This window comes from Chrysochloris asiatica, unplaced genomic scaffold, assembly GCF_000296735.1.
Source record: "Chrysochloris asiatica unplaced genomic scaffold, ChrAsi1.0 scaffold00024, whole genome shotgun sequence".
NCBI lineage: Eukaryota > Metazoa > Chordata > Mammalia > Afrosoricida > Chrysochloridae > Chrysochloris > Chrysochloris asiatica.
In genome coordinates, this window is record NW_006408542.1 from 18,886,581 (window position 1) to 18,907,204 (window position 20,624).

Sequence of the window (20,624 nt, forward strand, 5' to 3'; positions counted from 1 at the left end):
CAGACCTTATGGTTCCCAGTCCAGTGTTTATCATATGGAGCTACCGTGCTCTGGGTCTCTCTTCTTAATCTCACTTAAATATCACTTGTTACTTTCTCAAGGAACACTGGTGGCATAATGGTTATGCACTTAGCTGCTATCTGAAAGATTGGCAGTTTGACCTAGCAGCCACTTGGAGGGAGAAAGATAGTAAATGGCAGGCTTCTTCTGTAAGGAATGCAGACTAGGAGAACCAGTGGGGCAGCTCTGCTCTGTCCTGGATGATCACCACGAGTCAGAATCAATGAATTTGGCTTGATGTCATTTTCTCACCTGCGGCAGATTTTTATGCTTGATAATTTTCATTCCGCAGTGTCTATCTTGGTGGCTTATACACAGCAGTTGTTAAACAGGTATCTTTCAACAATTGAAGATTTTCCTTCACAGCGGTTGAGTATCTGATGATATGAGTATTTCTTGCTGAAGAAATGTACATTTCTTGGGTACATTATGTACAACATTATGTACATTGGGTACAACATTTCACAGATGGTACATTATTTAGAGTAATACCCCCATTTAACAGATAAGGAAACTGAGTTTCAAATGTATTTTAGACCAACCTCATGTCATACAACTGGTAACTAGCAAAGGGTCCAGATTTCAGAATGGCCTTATTTAATATCTGGGTACAAAAAAAAAAAAAAGTTGGGAGGACTCACTCAGCTTCTCAAGTGACAACATGTGAACAGTGACAACTTGTTACACGTAAATGCTTGTATACAGAATTAGAAAATCAAGTAGCCATCCTGGGTGGTAGTGGTGGTGGAGAGGAATCTTAGACGTCAAAATATGTATTTCAGTTGTTCAGAACTCAGGCTTCAAACTGATTTGAGTCAGTTCAGTCACGGTTGACAGAGCAAAATTGAAATGGACCCAAATTTGGAAAATGTGGGTGTACTAGAATTGGTAAAATGATAGGTTGAAGCCCTGGAATGGAATACTTGATACATACGGGAACTTGAAGTATTGCTAAGACTTTGGAGGTCAGCACACATTCAGTGAAGCACGGTGAGTCCCACCTTTGAGCCAGGCATTGTTGTTTTTTACCTGGTTGCTATGCAATATGTACGCTGTCCTAGTTTTCTAGGCGAGAGATGGAATTTTCTAGTAGGGCATCAGTCCATAATTCTTCCCATTCCAGTTATTGTTCCACTACGCCCACATTTTACAAATCTGGGTCCATTCTGGTTTCACTTTATTGAAATTGACTAAATTGATTCAAAGTCCTGTTCTGAACACATTGCTAGAGATATTGTCAGTTGTTTTTTCTTCACCTTAAAAGTGTAATTTGTCATGCTTTTGTTCCAAGTAAAAGCATAATTTGATCTACCACTGAGCCCACCTCATCTCTAAGAGATGACCCTGCTATTAAGACCTTCTTCACACACAAGCTGTCCTTTAATATTAGGCCATTTCTCTCCAGTGATCCTTTCCCCACCCCAATAAATGAGGACAGTTGCCCTTAGAAAACTAGCTTGATTTTTCCTCCTGTAATTAAGTACTGAATATCACATTTTCCCCCTCAAACAGATTTTATAGAACTAAGAAAAAATGTCTAGGGACTTTTATTTCTTGACGTCTTTTGATTTTTCTGGAAGAACTCTGTGCTCCTCCCCCTTGGGAACATTGGTTGTACCAACCCAGCTCTAAATTCATCCTTCTCTGTCAGGGGCTGTGACCTCTCAGCCTCTCTAGTCTCCTTCTCACCACAAAGTCTTCTTTTCCCAGCAGCTGGTGCAAAGGGAATTTGGGTCCAATCACCAGAGATTTCCAACTTAATGTGTGTCACATCTGATCTAAAAGACGGTCACAAGCACTACAGCCTTTAATCAGGTGACTGTCCTCAGACAAGTTACTTGGCTTGTCTGAGCCTCAGTTTTATAATACAGTTTAAAAGGCACATTGATGATGCCAAATATTAGTGGGGCCAGTGTGGGCAGGAGTTCTATCTTCCGGGGTAAAGTAGCATAGGACCCTTCAGATGAATATACCCTTTACTTATAACCAAAACATTGCTCCAAATCCCTGTTGGTTTAATGGCCTGACTCAGAGCTTCTTGGAGCCTGATGACTGATTAAGACTTAGATTAGATCAGTGGTCATCCACTGGAGGCCACCAGGGACATCTGGAAATGTCTTGAAATGTTGGTGATCATAGCTTGGGGATGGGATACCATTGGCAGCTAGTACACAGAGGCAAAGGATGCTGCTAAACATTCCACATTGCACAGGACAGCCTCCACAACAAACAGTTATCTGGATCCAAATGTCACTAGTGCTGCACTTGAGAAAACCTGTAGTAGAGGGACACTGAATGACTGATCCCCTCCCTGGCCACTCCCCATATCTCACATCCCATTTGGTCCTCCGGCATCTGGCGGAGGAAGTGAGGTTCCATGGACATGCTCATGTGTTCTCATCCAGTGGAAAATGCAGTAAGGTAGCCATCAACCCTGGTGCCAAGTGACACAGCTTTAATAAAGACAGTCAAGCTCTGGTAGCATAGTGGTTACGAATCGGGCTGCTAACCTCAAGGTCGGCAGTTCGAAACTACCAGCAGTTCCACGGGAGAAATATGAGGTGTTCGTTCTGCTCCCGTAAAGATTTACAGCCTCGGAAACCCTGTGAGTTGGAACCGACTCCACAGTACTTAACAACAACACAACATCTGATGAGGAGATACTGGGAGTTGTTGGTGTTGGTAAGTGCCGTAAAGTCAGTTCTGACTCATAATGACCCTGTGTAGAGTTTCCAAGGAGCAGCTGGTGAGTTTGAACTGTCAGCCTTGTAGTTCAAACTGACCTTGGTGTCCAGTGCTTTATCCCACAGTGCCACACCAGGATTCCAACACTGGGAATGGCCCTCCTAAATTCAGGGATTACCAAATAAGCTGGTTAGACCACTATTATTTAGCATGGCTCCTGAGGTTCTAGACAACAGAAATGAATTTGAAATGTAACTATTACTAAGGAGGAGGTAAAATTATCACTTAATCTCAGATAATTTGGAAAATCAACTCGAAAAATTCTTTCACAAAAATAATTAGAATTCAGTATAGTGGCAAGGTATGAAATGATAATCAGAAATCAATAACTACCATACACCTATGTAATCAGCTAGAAGATACTACGGAAGGAAAGATCTCACTTTAAATAGAAAACAGAAATAAAAGTTTAGAGCTTGGATGACTTAGAAGTGATTTATTTGCAATGCCTGAAATAATATACTGCACTGGGTGATACCAATTCTAATGATTCCCTGCTGAGCACTTAACTGCTGCATCACTAGGGATCCTTTCCTAGGGCTGATTCCTTGTTATATGGTGTTGGACTACTAACTGCAAGGTCAGTGGTTCAAACCCCCTCGCTGCTCCTCAGAAACCTTATACAGGGTCCCTATGAGTTGGAACGTCATAGCCTTGTTAAGTGACTTGACAGCACTTAACAACAACAACAACAACAACAAAATAAAGACTTAGGAGTATCTTTGCATATACTAAGAGAGAAAGATTTCCAATATAAAGTGAAAAAGGTAAGGTGCAAAAGAGTATATATAGCATGCTCCCACTTAGTTAAAAGGGGGAAACCCACCAAAACCCACAGCCATCGAGTAGCTTCTGATTGAGAGTGACAATATATAGAGTTTCTGAGGCCGTAAATCTTTACAGGAGCCAACAACCTCGTCTTCTTGCAGAGGAATGGCTGGTGACTTAGAACTACCAGCCTTGCAGTTAGTGTCCCATTGCTATCCTACAGTGCCTGGAATATATCGTCTCATTTTCTAATTATGTGCAACGTGGGGCCACGAGGATATGCACAATGTAGTCAGTTCTGACTCACTCTGCTTCCAGATGTATCGGGAGAGCTGTGCTCCATAGGGTTTCCAATGGCTGAGTTTTCTGAAGTGCCTCTAGGTAGACTCAAGCCTTCAATCTTTTGGTTAGCAGCCAAAAACTAACCATTTGCTCCACCCATTAACTATTGAAGGATATACAAGGAATGAATCAAAAACATTTACCTGTAGGGAGAAAAATGGGGTGTCTGTGGACCAGGTACAAGAAGGAGACTTTTAACTGTATGCCCTTTCATATTTTTTGTTGTTTGAAGACACGAAGGTGTTACTTGTTGAAAAAGATGTTAATAACATCAACAGCATAATTGACTAAGTAAAGATTAGTTACATTGCCTCATTAATATGTAGAAATGGAAATTTTACTGGATTTCTTTCCTCTGTTTAAAAAAATTACCCCATACCTTTAAAATGTCTCCAGTCTTCAGAAGTGCCCTGGCCTTGTATTTAAATGCGTATTTTAGTCTATGGTGGTGGTGGTGGTGGTGTGCCATGGAATCAGTTCTGACTCATAGTGAGGGGTTTCTGAGGCTATAAATCTTTTTACAGGAGCAGAAAGCCTCATCTTTCTCTCATGGAACTACTGGTAGTTTTGAACTACCAACCTTGAGATTAGCAGCCCAACTCATAACAACCGCACTACCAGAGCTCCATCAGTTCTGAATCACAGAGAGCCTATATAGGGTTTCTGAGACTGTAAATTTTTTTGTCTTGTTTTGTTTAAGCTATTTTTGTAAATTGGGTGATAGTTTACATGGCAGAACATTGGTTTTGTACCTAATCATATTTTGTTTCATTACACTGATTACAATCCCTTCCATGTACTATCAGTTAACATTCACAATATTTGACTCTCTTCCATCTATTTTTTTTTTTTTTTCTGATGTACACAAATACATGCAGGAATATATTATCATTTAAACAACCAAAGGGCACATTTTGCAATCCAGCCTCCTGCCTGCCAACACACAGAGTCTGTAAATCTTTACAGGGAGCAGAAAGCCTCATCTTTCTCCCACAGAGTGACTGATAGATTTGAACTCCTGACCTTGCAGTTAGCAACCCAACGCATCACCACTACACTCACAGGGCTTTTTGTTTTCGTCTATTTGTTGTTGTTGTTAGGTGTCCTCGAGTCAGTACAGCCTGACTCATAGCCACCCTATGGATGACAGAACAAAGCACTGCCTGGTCCCATGCCAACCTCACAATTGTTGCTACGCTTGCTAATATTTCTAGACAGAAGTCCCTCTTTGCCATGCTGTCAGTCAGCAAGTCTGATAATCACCTGATGTGTGCTCAGTCATGCTCTCAGAAAGAATCTTAGTGGCACTGTGGGTTAGGCATTGGGCTACTACCCAACAAGTTGGCAATTCAAACCCACCAGTAGCTCCTCAGGAGATAGATGAGGTTGTCTGCCCCTGTAAAGAGTCACAGTCTTGGAAATCCCAGGGGGCAGTTCTGCTCTGTCATATAAGGATCACTCTGAGTCAGGGTCAACTTGATGGCAGCAGAAGTGGGTGGTTTTTTACTCTGGTCACTATAGGAACTTACAGGAAGGAGGAAAAACCACCCACTCTGCCTTGCAGGCACTGCTTTGGAGCAAGGGAGACTGAGAAACAGTTATCCCCTACCTCTGTCCCAGGGAGACCTGGCAGGCCCAGCTAAAAAGACAACACTGAAAACCAGTAAGTATAGGCTGTTGGTTTGCCCATTCACTTTTGGAAGCCAATGAATGCGGTGTCAAAAAAGGCATAAATTAAACTCTTTGCAGCTATTTCCTGCCATTGAATTTAGTACCTTTAGTGCAAAAGCTGCCTAAGTTACAGTTTGCAACAGTTTGTTTACACAGCTGAATTAAGTCTGCCAAAATTAAGTGTATGGTTTCTCGTCACCATTTGGGACAGATGTTTGTGTAGAAAAATAAAAACAATAAAAGCCAACAGGCGGGAGAATCCTGGGGCAGGAATGTTGTTGGTGCTGTGAAGTGCTGTCAAGTCAGTTCAGATCCATAGTGACCCTGTATAGGGTTTCTGAGGAGCGACTGTTGAGCTTGAAATGCCAACCTTGTAGTCCAAATCTACTTTGCAGTCTAGCGCATTAACCCACAGTGCCATACAAGGACTCCAGGGCAGGAATAGGAAGTGGAAAGTTAGGGGCCCTGAGCGACAGTGTTGGAAGGGAGGGAAATCAAGGGTATGCCTTGCACATCTCCCAGCCAGGTATGGAACAAGCAGAATGTCCATGACACCACCACCCTGCTTTTCCAGCAGTCTTTGTCAGTGGCACACACATACCTGTTCTTTGTCTCCCCTTTTCTTCTTCCCATCTCTCTTCCCTCTTTCTGTCTGCCCCAGTACACACAGCCCTGGACTCTCTGAGCCCTCCCATTCACTGAAAGCTATTCATGAATAGTCTCACATAAAGGGGCCTGGGACCAGCCAGGAGTATAAGTCTTTTTCTTTTTAGTGAGTCTGAAAACCTTCAGCAAAATAAGAGTCTATTAAAGGTCTTTCTCCACACCTATCAATCATATTGATATGATTCTAGAAGCTACGTCACCAATAATTCAAATACCACCAGCATCACCAATGGTGGAGAGGTTTCCAGGCTCAGATAGACTAGGAAGAACAGCCTGGTGACTTACTGCTGAACATCAGCCAATGAAAACTCTATGAAGCACAGCAAAATGTTATCTGATACAGTGCTGAACGAGCCCTCTAGGTGGGAAAGCACTCCAAATATACCATGGCTGCAAAAACGGATTCAAGTCTACCAGGAATTGTGACTATGGTACAGAACTGAGCAATGTTTTAATCTTCTGTGAGTTGGAGCTGACTCAGTGGTAACAGCAATAGCTGGCCTTTCTGGCCCCAGGAATCTTTTAAGCTGCTGGTAGCATAGTGCTTATGAACCGGGCTACTAACCTCAAGGTCGGCAGTTCGAAACTACCAGCAGTTCCGTTGGAGAAAGATGAGGTGCTCTGCTCCCGTAAAGATTTACCGCCTCAGAAACCCTATGCAGGATCACTATGAGTCGGAACCGACTCCACGGTACTTAACAACAACAACAACAACAATCATCATTGGTGTGGTACTATGGGCTAGTGCACCAGACTGCAAAGCCATTTTGAACTGCAAGGTTAGCGGTTCAAGCTCACGAGCTGCTCCTTGGAAACCCTATACAGGATCACTATGGGTCGGAATCGACTTAACAGCACTTAACAACAATAAAAACAATCATCACAAAGTTGGCAGTCCAAACCTACCAGTCACTCCTTGAAAACACTTTAGAGGGTCCCTGTAAGTTGGAACTGACTTGACTGCACTTTACAACAACAACAACAACTATTGTTCCTGTCACAAAGGAGAGGAACATCAGTGGCCACATGATGTTGATGTGAGTTGGTTTCTTGAGGAGTTTTAAAGAAACACAAAGCAGAGGAGGGGTCTGGGAAAGGGACTAATGGGGGAGCCAAGCTGCCTGTGTGTTGTCCAGAGTCTGGAGCACTTCTGCCCCCAGGGAGAAAGAAGGGGACTTGAAGGCTAGGACCTGTAAAAAGGGACAGAAAGGGTGGGGGGAAATAAGACATTCCACCTCCTTTTACCCCTTCCTGCAAAGACTAGGAATCCTTAGTAGAGGGGAAGGCCGGAAATGCTGAGAATTGCGATTTTCAAATGGGGGCAAGGTTCAGGCTGACTTGGAACCTTCTCAACCTGCTCCATTCATACAAAATGAGAAGATGTTTAGAATTTGTAAAAGATAAGGAAAACAAGTCTTTCTATGATGCAACAAGGGCTTTCAAAGAGGGTGCTTTGAGGGTTGGCATTTGGGCTACTTTGTAAGAGACAGGTAGCATATTGAGGCAAGATTTCACCAGCTACTGAATCAGGAGATCATGGTCCTGGTTCCACCGGTTCCTCTCACTTTTATTCTTCAGGCCTTCATTTCCTGTTTCTAGTCACAGGAGAGTCAGCTCTTACGAACTCACTGTGTCCTTCAGAACATAAATGTGATTTGTAAACTTGAGGTTACAAGTATTACTGCAATTGTTATCATGTGTGCTACCTGAGCCTTGAAAAGACAGGTTCAAATACTGGTCTCCATGACGCAGAGGGACCCACACAGTCAGCCTCCCACTGACTTTAGCATTTGCAAGCAGGCAGACAGACCACCTAATTCCCCCCCGACTCACTTTCCCCATGTGTACATAACAATATTAAAATTCCTCCATTGATGGTGTCTCAGTAACCCTTAAAACAGTTCAGGAGCAGGGATGTTTCATGACCCCAGTTTGATAGACTTAGGTAACTGAAAGCAGCATAGTGACCTCACTAGGCCACCAGCAGTGATTGGCACCCAGCCTCCTGGGTTATCTCAGAGCTGTCCCACCCCAGCCAGAGCTGGGCCTTGGCCACACACGGTGGCCAGAGTTGGGAATCGAGGAGCCCTGATCCCAGAGAGCTGGACTTGGTTGTGTGCACTGTTCTTACTATAGTTCATAAGCATTTGCTTAGAACAGCACATTTTATGGGCTTTCTTTTTCTCAAGACGTCCCAGCTGTAAGGGGAAATGGGGTCGACGGTGCAAGGCGGGCAGGTCTGAAAGCACTTCCTGCCCCACCTTTGCACCCAGGCCTGGAATCCTGACTGTGGCTGGATTTCAAATCCAGCAGTCAACAAGCTTATGAGAAAGGCCCCCTTCCTCTGAGTGTGGGGGAATGGGGCTTTGTTTGCTGAGGGAGAAGCAGGCCCAGACAGGGGATCCCCATCCACACGGTCTGGGTCCGCCTGCACCACCAAATCTCCGGTGTTTGGACTTGGTTGAGAGGGGCATTCTTATCCCAGATCTCAGATTTTACTTAAGATGTTACACAGAAACATTGTGGCAAAGCAGCCAGGATCTCTGTTGGCTGAGTTCAGGGAGCCCCATGACCTCATGTACAACAAGAACAAAACAGAACAAAACACCTCCCAGTCCTGCTCCATTCTCATATCAACTCCTGGGTACTCTACAGAGCCAGGTTAGCAATAACCAGTATATTTTGCCTTTTGTCACCAGGCCCTTCCCACACCCAGCCTATGGCCCCTATAGACTTAACTTCCAAGTGAATTGTGCTCATGCAGTTGGGGTCCCATTGCCCTAACCCCTCATCCTGTGTGGATCTGTAGGATAAACACTCGACCACAAGGCTGGTTTGAACTGCAAGGGTTAGCAGTTCAAACTCACTAGTTGCACCTCGGAAACCCTACATATGATCGCTATGGATAAGAACCGACTTAATGACGTTTAACAGCAGCAACAACATACTGGCATTCTAGGCATTTAGTGGTTTTCAGCATCTCTCTTGCCATTTCCTGGTCACTTTGCTATTTGTGTGTCTACTGTGTTGCCTCTTCTTCCCTCCCATCCACTTACTTGATAACCTATCCAAACCTTTCCCTCTTTCCAAGCTTCTCTTGAGAGTCACAGTTTCCCAGAAGTTCACTCTGCCTCTCCCAGCTCTCAGTGGTCTCCCCTCCTGAAATGCAATGGCTCTCATCATTGGTGCTTGATAAACTAGCACCTGACTCTTCTGTGGCTTTTTCTGATTCATTAATGACAATTATTACCAAGATATGAAGCATATCACCATGTATATAAATTCTATATAAGAGAAACATCTAAAAACCAACTTCAAAAATCGAACAGTTTCAAAATTGGAGATAAAAGAGAGGCGAGGTCTTTGTTAAAGGGGTCTATTTGTGCTTACTGGGGGTACCCTCTTCAGACATTGTAGTGGGAGAGCCTCTGAAGAACCCATGAAGATATCCATGAGAGAGAAGGCTGAAAGCATCTATGCTGTATGATAAGCAATGGATCACAAGGTCGGTTTGAACCATGAGGTCAGTGGTTTAAACTCACCAGCCACTCCTCAGGAGTCCTATACAGGTTCACTATGAGACAGAACCAATTCAATGATACTTAACAACAACAAGGTTAAATGTATTATCTTGCTCAAAGAGGGTGCTTTCTTGTTCCCTCAGCAGATCCCCATGGTTGACTCATAATAGTAGAAAGGTTCCCTTCTCCCATGTTGTTGTTGTTAGGTGCCATCGAGTTGGTTCTAACTCATAATGATCCTCTGTACAACAGAGCAAAACACCTCCCAGTCCTGCTCCATTCTCATATCAAGGTCTGATTAATATGAATTCCAGCATATACTAGGGCCTCAGTAAATAGCTGCTGGTGTTACTAAACCACAGCACTACTGAAATATTCTTGGGGTTACTGAAGCTCCTCCATCATGCAGAGAAGAATGGAAGCATCTTTGGGGATTGGCCAACATGGGAGAAAACTCCTATACTAAGCTTGGTTGCTGGCAAAGTCTGAGTCTCCTCAAGGACTTTCTTCTCTGGAGGAACTTTCCTTGAGATCTGTATTTTTCCTTCAATTCAAGAAAACTATAGTGTGCTGTGTGAGGCATTAACCATGTGATGTGGTTCTGACCTGTCTTGCAGGGATTTGAAACTGGACAACATTCTTCTAGATGCAGAAGGTCACTGCAAGCTGGCTGACTTCGGGATGTGCAAGGAGGGAATCCTGAATGGTGTGACAACCACCACATTCTGTGGGACTCCTGACTATATAGCGCCTGAGGTAAGACATGGTGCCAGAGGACCACCTCCTGCTGGTGCCAGGGATGACAGGTCCATCGACCTGAGGTGCTTGCAGAAGGTGTTGGAAAGCCAGGGTGGATTCTGGAGAGGAGAGAGAGGAGAAAAGATAAGGAGCTGCTGATGTCTTCATAAGAAAGTGATGGTGGTGGTGAAGATGTTGGGTCAACTGAGAGTATAGCCCAAATCTTCGCCACGTTCCCACTGAACATTACTCTCCCACCCTAGTCCAGAATCACCAATAAAAGTGGGATCAAGAGAAATCTGTTTACTAATATTACTTTCACTTCTAAAGAACCAAAATCAATGAGCACTACTAATAGAAACAGCAATTAATTTTATCCACTGGAATTTATCAACAAAAAGACTAGGGAAAATGTGCAGTTGTAGTATAATGGCAATGCTACACAGTGGGCATGAAGGATGGGGTGGGAACAGAAACATGACACTGTCTCATTATAAACAAAGATCAGAGATGTTCATCATGAGTCTCCCCACTGGATTGCCTTTCATGAAAATTATGTGAACCTTTGCTCATGATAAAGTATTTACTTTCCTTGGACTATCCTTCACATTATACCTAGCATGATATGATTCAGACTTAAGGCATGGTCTATATTAAATGCTAAGTAAAAATGATCTTGAATGACCTAGGAAATTGGGATGGAAGTAGCAACGTCCAATAGACAGTTGCTGTGATGGACATAAATCATACACTTATCTGTCAGTTTGTCATACTGTGGTGGCTTGTGAGTTGCTGTGATTCTGGAAGCTATGCCATGGGTATTTGAAATACGAGCAGGATCATCTAGGGTGGACAGGTTTCAGCTGAACTTCCAGATGAAAACAGACTAGGAAGAAGAAGAGTCAGACTACTTCTGAACATTTTAGTCACTGAAAACCTTACAAGTAGCTCTGGAACTGTCAGCACCAAATCATTGGATACTGAAACATGATGAAGAGCACCAGAATGTTGTCAAGTATGGGACCAGAAGATGAGGTCCTCAGGTTGGAAGGCACTCAAAATGTGACTGGACCAGAGCTGCCTCCTCAAACTAGAGTTGACTGTGATGATGCAAATGGAATATAGCCCTTGGGAACTTAGCGTGCTGATGGGACACAACTCAAAATGAAGAGAAACAGCTGTAAACATCCATTAATAATCCACATGGAATGTATGAAGTATGAATCTAGGAAAATTGGAAATTGTCAAAATTTAAATGAAACATATAAGCATCAATATCGTAGGTGTTAGTGAGCTGTAATGAACGGGTATTGGCCATTTTGAATTGAAAATCACATGGTTTACTATGCTAGGAATGACAAATTGAAGAGGAATGAATTCATCATCAAAAAGAACATATCAATATCAGTCATGAAGTACAATGCTGCCTGTGATAGAATAATATCCATATACCTACAAGGAAGCACAATTAATACCACTATTACTCAGATTTATGCACCAGCCATTAAAGCAAGTGATAACGAAACAGAAGAATTCTACCAACTACTTCAGTGTGAAATTGATCAAACATGCAATCAAGATGTATTGATAATTCCTGGTGATTGGAATGCAAAGGTTGGGAGCAAAGAGGAAGGACCACTAGTTGGAAAATATGGCGTTGGTGATAGAAATGATGATGGAGAATGCATGATAGAATTCTGCAAAATCAATGATTTGTTCATTTCAAATATCTTCTTTAGAAAGCATAAAAGATGATTATACACATGGACTTCACCAGATGTAATACACAGAAATCAAATTGAATACATCTGTGGAAAGAGGTGGTGAAAAGCTCCGTATCATCAGCCAAAAGAAGACCAGGGGCAGACCATAGAACAGATCATCAATTGTTCATATGCAAATTCATACTGAAGCTGAAGAAAATGAAAACAAGTGCATGGGAGCCAACATATGACCTTGGATGTATCCCACCTGAATTTAAAGGTCATCTGAAGCACAGATTTGATGCGTTGGACATTAAAGACCAAAGACCATAAGAGTTGTGGGATGACATCAAGAACATCATACATGAAGAAAGCAAAAGGTCATTAAGAAGACAAGAAAGAAGAAAAAGAGCAAAATGGATATCAGAAGAGACTCTGAAACTTTCTGTCCAGTGTAGAGATGCTAAAGCAAGTGAAAGAAGTAAGGAGTATAAAACTGAACAGAAAATTCCAAAGGGTAGCTCAAGAAGACTAAGTCAAATATTATAATGAAATGTGCAAAGACCTGGAATTAGAAAACCAAAAGGGAAGAACACCATCAGAATTTCTCAAACTGAGGTAACTAAAAAAGAAATTCAAACCTTGACTTGAGGTATTACAGGATTCTATGGGCAAAATAGTGAAGGATGCAGAAGTATCAAAATAATATGGAAGGAATACACAGTCACTGTACCAAAAGGAAATGGTCGAAGTTCAGCCATTTTAAGAGGGAGCATATGATCAAGAGCCAATGATACTGAAGGAAGAAGTCCAAGGTGCATTGAAAGAAATGGCAAAGAACAAGGCACCAGGAACTGATGGAATAAAAATTGAAATCTTTCAACAAACTGATGCAGCACTGGAGGCACTCACTCATCTATGTCAAATACGGAAAACAGCTGCTTGATTAACTGATTGGAAGAGATCCATATTTGTACCCATTCCAAAGAAAGAGAGCCCAATGGAATACAGAAATCCTAAAACAATATCACCAGTATCAAATCAAAGTAAAATTTTGCTAAAGATAATTCAGAAAGGGTTGCAGCAAGCAGTACATTGACAGGCAGCTGCCAGAAATTCAAACTAGATTCAGATGAGGGCATGGATGTCAGGATACATTGCTGATGTCTGATGGATCTTGACTGGAAGCAGAGAATATCAGAAAGACATTTACTTGTGCTTTATTAACTATGGAAAGGCATTTGACTGTGTGGATCGTAGCAAATTATAGATAGCACAGTGAAGAATTGGTATTCCAGAACACTTAATTGTGCTAATGAGAGATCTGTACATAGAATATGAGGAAGTTTCTAGAACAGAACAAAGGGCTATGGAATGGTTTCAAATCAGGAAAGGTGTACACCAGGGTTGTATTCATTCACATACTTATTCAATCTGTTTTCTGAGCAAATAATTCGAGAAGGTGGATTATATGAAGAAAAGCATGGCATTAGGATTGGAAGAAGACTCGTTAACAACTTGCAGATGTGATATGCTGATGACACAACCTTGCTTGCTGAAAACGAAGAGGATTTGAAATACTTTGGTATGGATTGCACCTCAATGTAAAGAAAACAAAAATCCTCTTCACTGGATCAATGACCAATGGAGAAAACGTCATTTTGCTTGGATCCACAATCACTGGTCTTGCCAGAGTCACAGGGTTGACAGTCCAATGTAGTCATTAAGGATCCAGCCCAAGGCAAACCTACACTTTATGATAACGTTTATGAAAGGCAAACCCATTGATGGGGGACCCATGATGAACTATTCTGATTTCTGTTTGTAAATAGACAGATCCATTGTGTAGAATCACTACTAGACTAGAAAAACCAAGCCATTCTTGGTCTAACTGTAAGCAAATTACAGCTGATGAAGGTATTGCTACCTTTGTCAAGGGCCATCAGGAATACATCTAATGCACAGAGCACAGTGCCCGACCCACCATAAGCATTGGGTGACTGTGATGTCATCCTCACTGCAGTGGGAGAATCACAGTCCTGAAAGTTGAGATGAGGCTAGACTTGAGCCCAAATGTTTCCCTGGGGCCTTGATCAGGTCACAGAACATTTTTGAGTGTCAGGTTCCTCATCTCTAAAATGGGAATAATAAGAATAATTTCTGCCCTACCCTCTGCATCAAGCTGTTTTGAGAATCTAATGAGATTACAGCATGGAAATGCTTGAGAAAACACAACCATCTATTCAAATAGGGTGGTGAGGCACCAGCTAACCCTGAAACCAGAGATACCTTCTGAGGCATTAGCTCAGCTCCATTGTGTCTCTTCCACTATGTGTCCTCTGGCAGCACCCGTTGTACCCCTCTTCCTCCTCCATGCCCAACCCCTGCTCCCAGGCACTGGGTAGTGCCTCGTATCGTCAGGAGCAATTCCTGCCCCTTCTCTCTTACCCTAGGTCTGACCCTTTTGAGGTGTTGACTGCCACAGCAGGTGCCCTCCCATAGCGTGTGAATCCTTGCCCTTCTCACCAGCTCCATCACTGGCAAGGTGATTAGGAAGCACATAATTAGAGCTAAGCCTAAAAAGAATTTGACAAAAGATGCCACCCAAAACCAGGAGACTCAGGAAGGGGCCTAGGGAAAGATGGGCAGTGCTGCTCTGTGGTTTCCATGGCACTGTCCTGTCTGTGTACACAGAGGCTACCTGAAGGCCACCTTCCCGCCACTGCATAGAGGCACAGAACCCAGAATGTCCCACCTGCCCAAGACAGAGGGTGACTATCTTAGTGCCCAGTGCCCTCTGGACCCAAGAGGGAAGAGAGCATACCCAGTAAGACATACACATACGTGCCATCTAGTCACAAAAGGCTGACTAGCTCCTGAGTTTTATAATTAGGCATGGCACAGCGATGGGCTCAGAAGAGTGCTAAAACCCCTACCCTCTGTGATGGTTTATAGGTATTTGAGGGAGTCAGTTGACCATGAAAAGAGATACCTAAAACGTAGTAGTATGTGGAGAGTGCCCACAAATCTTATGAACAAGCAAGAGTCCTAAGATTTTAGAGGATGTTAAAAAAAAAAAAAAAAGTACCATGATTGGTGAAATGCAGGAAAGTTATTTGGAAGAGATGGCTTGTGACCAGGATCTGGAATGGTGGAAACTGGTGGTAACCATGCTTAGCAGAGTTGGAGTGCTAGATTTTTCAAAGTTGAGGGAGGAGCTGGCATTGACTTTGGAAGAGAGCAAACTTACTGATGTCTCAGGATAATGGAGTATATAGTGCTGACCTTTTGTTCACCTCTGGGCTGAGAATACAGGTACTAACAAACTTGTTGTTGGATAATGTTGAGTTGACGCCAACTCATAATGACCCATAAACAGCAGAACGAAAAGCTGCATGATCCTGCCCCATCCTCACAGGCACTACGTTGGGCCCATTGTTGCAGACACTGTACCTATCCATGTCACTGAGGTGGAGTTTCACTAACCCTCCACATTACCGAGCATGATGTTCTTCGCCAGGAACTGGTCCCTACTGAGAACGTATCCAAAGTACATGAAACAAAGTTGGGTCATCCTCACTTCTATGGAGCATCCTAGTTTTGCTTATTCCAACACAGATTTATTTGTTCTTCTGGTATTCCATGGTACATTTTATATTCTTGTCCAACACCGTAATTCAAAAACATCAAGTCTTCTTCAATCTCCTTTAATCATTGTCCTGCTTTTACTTGAATACGGGGTAATTGAAATTACCTTGGCTTGGGTCTGACTTACCTTAGTCCTCAAAGTGACATTCTTTGTAACACTTTAAAGAGGTCATTTTCCCACATTCCTCTTGATTCAAAATTCAGAAGATTCCCAAAACATGCAATGTTTTTACTGTTTTCAAGATGCTTCCACCCGAGTCTTTTTATTTACCCTAAACAATGTGCAATTTCCTGGTGGTGTTGTAAGATAAGCACGGGACTGCTAACTACAAGGTTGGCCATTTAAATCCATCAGCTCTTCCACAATAGAAGGATGAGGCTTTCTGCTCCTGTAAAGATTTATAGCCTCAGAAACCCTGTGCAGGGTCACTATGAGTTGGAATCAGCTCAATGGCATTGGGTTTGGGGTGTTTGGGATAGAAGGGTGTTTTGAGCAAACCACAGAAAAAAACAGATGCTCTCAGCTTCCACATCCCTGACCATCTTGAAATTTGAGAACTGAACTAGATTCTTGTCCTGGCTCTGAAAAGCGATTCTGACTGAGGTGTTTTCTGGGAGCTAGAATAACCATACTTTGCCCTATTTGGAGGGTCCCCAAAATGTATCCTCTTTTTCAGACATGCATTCCAACCTTGTTTCTCCTATATACCCTAACTTTTTGGGACTCTTTATCGATATAGAGTTGGAAGCCACCTAGAGAGATCATTTCAGACACCCACCTGTTTCTGGGCAGGACCATGCCTAACCCTCTTCTGGCTGTTAAGAAAAGACAATCTTGGGATGAGAATGTCACCAGATGATACCTTTCTTAGCCATGGGGACAGTTTAGCGTGTTTCCTCTTCTGAGCCAAATAGATACCATTAGCCTTCTACATATTATTTGCAGGTGGAAATTAAACCTAACAGAAGAATCTTGGATTTTATAACACTTTTCAGTTGTATGTTGTTGTTCAGTGCTGTTGTGTTGATTCTGACTCATAGCTGCCCTGTATAGGGCTTTCAAGGAGCAACTGATGGGTTTGAACTGCTCACCTTTATGGTTTATAGTCCAGTGCTGATCCCACAGCACTATACCAGGAGTCCTCTGCTTGTATTGTTGTTGTTATGTGCCATGGAGTCGGTTCCAACTTATAGTGACCCTGTACAGGGTTTCCGAGGCTGTAAATCTTTACGGGAGCAGAACGCCTCATGTTTCTCCCTCGGAACAGCTGGTAGTTTCGAAATGCTGACCTTGAGGTTTGCAGCCAGATTCGTAACCACTACGCTACCAGAGCTCCTTTATAGAGCTTTCTATTTTGGAATGTTTTTTAAAACCTTCTACTTTAATTTAACCTTATGAAGTTAAATTGAGAATCTGAGTACCATGTGATAAATGTGCACCCAGACAATTTAGCTGTTAGATGTGGGATGGAATCGAAATATTTTAGCTGGTTTCCTGTCTCCTTTTCTTATAGCATGTATAGTTGTTATTGTTGTTGTTATGTGCCGTGGAGTCGCTTCCGACTCATAGCGACTCTGTACAGGGTTTCCGAGGCTATAAATCTTTACGGGAGCAGAAAGCCTCATCTTTCTCCCGTTGAACAGCTGGTAGTTTCGAACTGCTGACCTTGCGGTTCGCAGCCCGATTTGTAACCACTACGCTACCAGAGCTCCTTTATAGGAAAACTAAAATATAGACAGCTCCTTGCTTTTCAGAATGTCCTATTGCATCATGGCTTTATTATTTTATTTATTTATTTTAACAACTTTTTATTGTTAATCAAGTGAAGGTTTATAGACAAGATCAGTTTCACATTCAACAAATCATATACTTTGTTTCATCCCAATGATTACAATCCTTTCCATGCAATAAGAGTTATCCTGGTTTCTCCCTGTAGTTCCTATTTCCATTCCACCCACCTTCTCATTCCTTCTTAACTTGTCCTTAGGTACAAGTTGCCTTTCTGATTTTGAATGATTGACCATTCCACAGTGAACACGCCTTTCTAGTATTGCTCCCCCTGTACACCTAGATGCTGATTGGCTAGAATTTGGGCCAGCAGAGTGAGTTCCTTTCTAGATCATCTCTTTCTGACAAGTAAGCCCAGTTTTTTTAAATAATATATTTTTGAGTTTTGTTCCACCATATTGTCTCCCACTCTATACAGGACTTTCTAATGTGATGTGTTTCAGGGCATTTGTTGTTGGTCGCTGGGCACCATCTAGTTTTTTGTTTGTTTGTTTTAATAAATGTTTTATTGTGAATTGTGTGATAGTCTACATGGGAGAACATTAGCTTTACATTCATTCTGTCATCTATTATTTCATTGGCATAGCTACCATCCCGTCCATGGATCCTCACCCAACCAAAGGGTGTACCCTGTAAGCCTGCACACCCCCACCACAGTCCCAGCCACACCATCTCTTGACGTCGTCTTCTCTGCCTCCATCTCTGGGTAGGATCCCGCTCTCCTCTTTTCTCCATTGATAGTCCTAGGGTCCTCCGCTCCTAGACTGAAAAGTTAATCACTCCCCTCCTTGCTACAAAATGTCCACCTTTAGATTTCCAACCCTCACAATCAGTCCTGATAACAATTATCCACTATTGCATCACATGAGACCCATCTGTATTTCGTTTTATCAGCCCTTCCTGGACAGGCTGGATACTATTCACTGAAGATTCTACCTTCCTCCACGCCCTTAGGATCTAGGTTCCTTCTTGAAAGCTTGTAAGCCAGTCACTTCTTACCTTTGTATCCCTCCCCCCATTTTGGGTAGCCAATGTTCAAGTTGCCCATCCCTGTCTACCCTTTGTTTGGAGGGGGTGGGAATAGTTCTTACAGTGCATCATGACTTCAGATCAAAATCCTCTCATCCATTGAAATGAGATGATTCCGTTCGTAAAACATCTGTTCATTCTGCTGGAAACTCATGGTTTCTATAATCAGTAGCATCACATCATACATATATTTAACCTCAGTAAATTCAAGTTCACCTATTTGGCGAGATGGGGAAAAAGCAGAGAGACAAGGAGAGCATGGATAAGAGAAGCAACCATTGTCAAAGACAAAATGCACAGGACACTTAAGGAGATGACTTTCTTCAGGACTCCGAAGTGCAGTACAGGAGTCCTGGTGTGGCGCTATAATATCAGCACAGGACTACAAGTTCTGTTTGAACTGCACTCCTAGGAAACCCTACACAGGGTCTCTGTGAGTCAGAACCGTCTCCACAGTATTTAACAACAACAACAACACAGCAGTAAGGAGAATGCTCATTAATGAGGAATGTCTCAGAGGCACTGGTGGTGATGGGGTCTATGGTGGGGTCTTTAGTGAGCTTTATGGTGGGATTTCTGATGAGGTTTATGGTGGAGTCTTGGTGGGATCTTCAGTGGGTTCTAACTGCTGGCCTTCCTCTCAGGCTTTGCCTCTTCTAACAGTGCATTTTCCTGAACAGATCTTACAGGAGTTGGAGTATGGCCCTTCGGTGGACTGGTGGGCCCTGGGGGTGCTGATGTACGAGATGATGGCGGGACAGCCCCCATTCGAGGCTGACAATGAGGACGATCTCTTTGAGTCCATCCTCCACGATGATGTACTGTACCCGGTCTGGCTCAGCAAGGAGGCTGTTAGCATCTTGAAAGCGGTGAGTCCCCTGATCCTTTCACCATGTCTTTTTCTGTCTTGGCACACTGTCTCGCCTTTCCCTCTCTCCTCCATCTTTCTTTCCCACTCATCGTTTCTCCCTTCTCTCACTGCTGGTTTCTTTCCCCATCCTCACTGCTTTGTTGTCAGCAGCAAGTGTGAAGAGTCCAGGGCCGTCAGCCTGGGAGTTCAGGCATAGTTCAGAGGGCTGTAGCCAAGAGAATGGAGCCTGGGACCAACTGTTTTTTTTTGTGGGAAACGGACAACAGATTTGTGTTTCTTGGGACAAGGCACTATTTGTGTCTGTGTCCTCTGTTATCTCAGAAGGAGCAGAACCCACCCAAATGGCTCAGGACGTGGACCTCCTTTCTCATCTGCACTCAGTGGCCTATCTTCACTCTAGGACCTAAGATGGGAGGGAGAGAGGCAGGGAGGGCCCTGTGTTGACAATAACATCACTGTGGTTGAACAGCTGATCAGAAGAGAGCAAGGTATAAGCAGCCATGCTAGACTCAGATATTAAATAGAGACATTAATCAAGTGCCTGAGTCCAGCCTCTATAATAATCCCTCACATGTGAAAATACTTAATCTTTCCAAACACAGCTGTTTCTACAATGTACTGGCACCAACTGCATCACATCGAGTAAATGATGTTATCGCTCCCCTTTTGAAAGATGTGAAAGGTGAGGGGCAGGGAAGGAAACAGACTAATTTGTCCAAGGTCACCCAGCTAGGTTGAAGCAGGACCAGGTGACAACCAGGAACCTTGACTTCCAGTTCTGGCTTCTTTCACTCACCAAAATTCCCCAGACTTCAGTAGTCTGCATGCCACACTCACAACATTTGCCATATTCAAGTGCCCTCTGTACCATTATTTTATTTTTCTTATTTTTTAATCGATTCCCAACAGCATACTTTACAAGGAAACTTTTTATCACTATCCTAGATAGAAAATCTGTACTACTTGCCATAATTAATTAGCATAAATCATCATTTGAAGATGTTTTAATGATCTAAACTCATATATCTATATCTATATGTTGTTGTTGTTGTTAAGTGCCATCGAGTCGGTTC

The 20,624-nt window shown here is 42.9% G+C and overlaps 1 protein-coding gene across 1 annotated transcript in view; it reads left to right on the top strand.

Annotated features, from left to right (window-relative positions):
* The window catches only part of PRKCE (protein kinase C, epsilon), a 771,524-nt gene that overhangs the window by 709,752 nt on the left and 41,148 nt on the right, over window positions 1–20,624 (top strand). Inside the window, exons 12-13 of the mRNA XM_006839418.1 lie at window positions 10,391–10,529; window positions 19,361–19,549. Of these exons, the coding sequence (XP_006839481.1) occupies window positions 10,391–10,529; window positions 19,361–19,549 (328 nt within the window). The remainder of the gene's footprint in view (window positions 1–10,390; window positions 10,530–19,360; window positions 19,550–20,624) is intronic.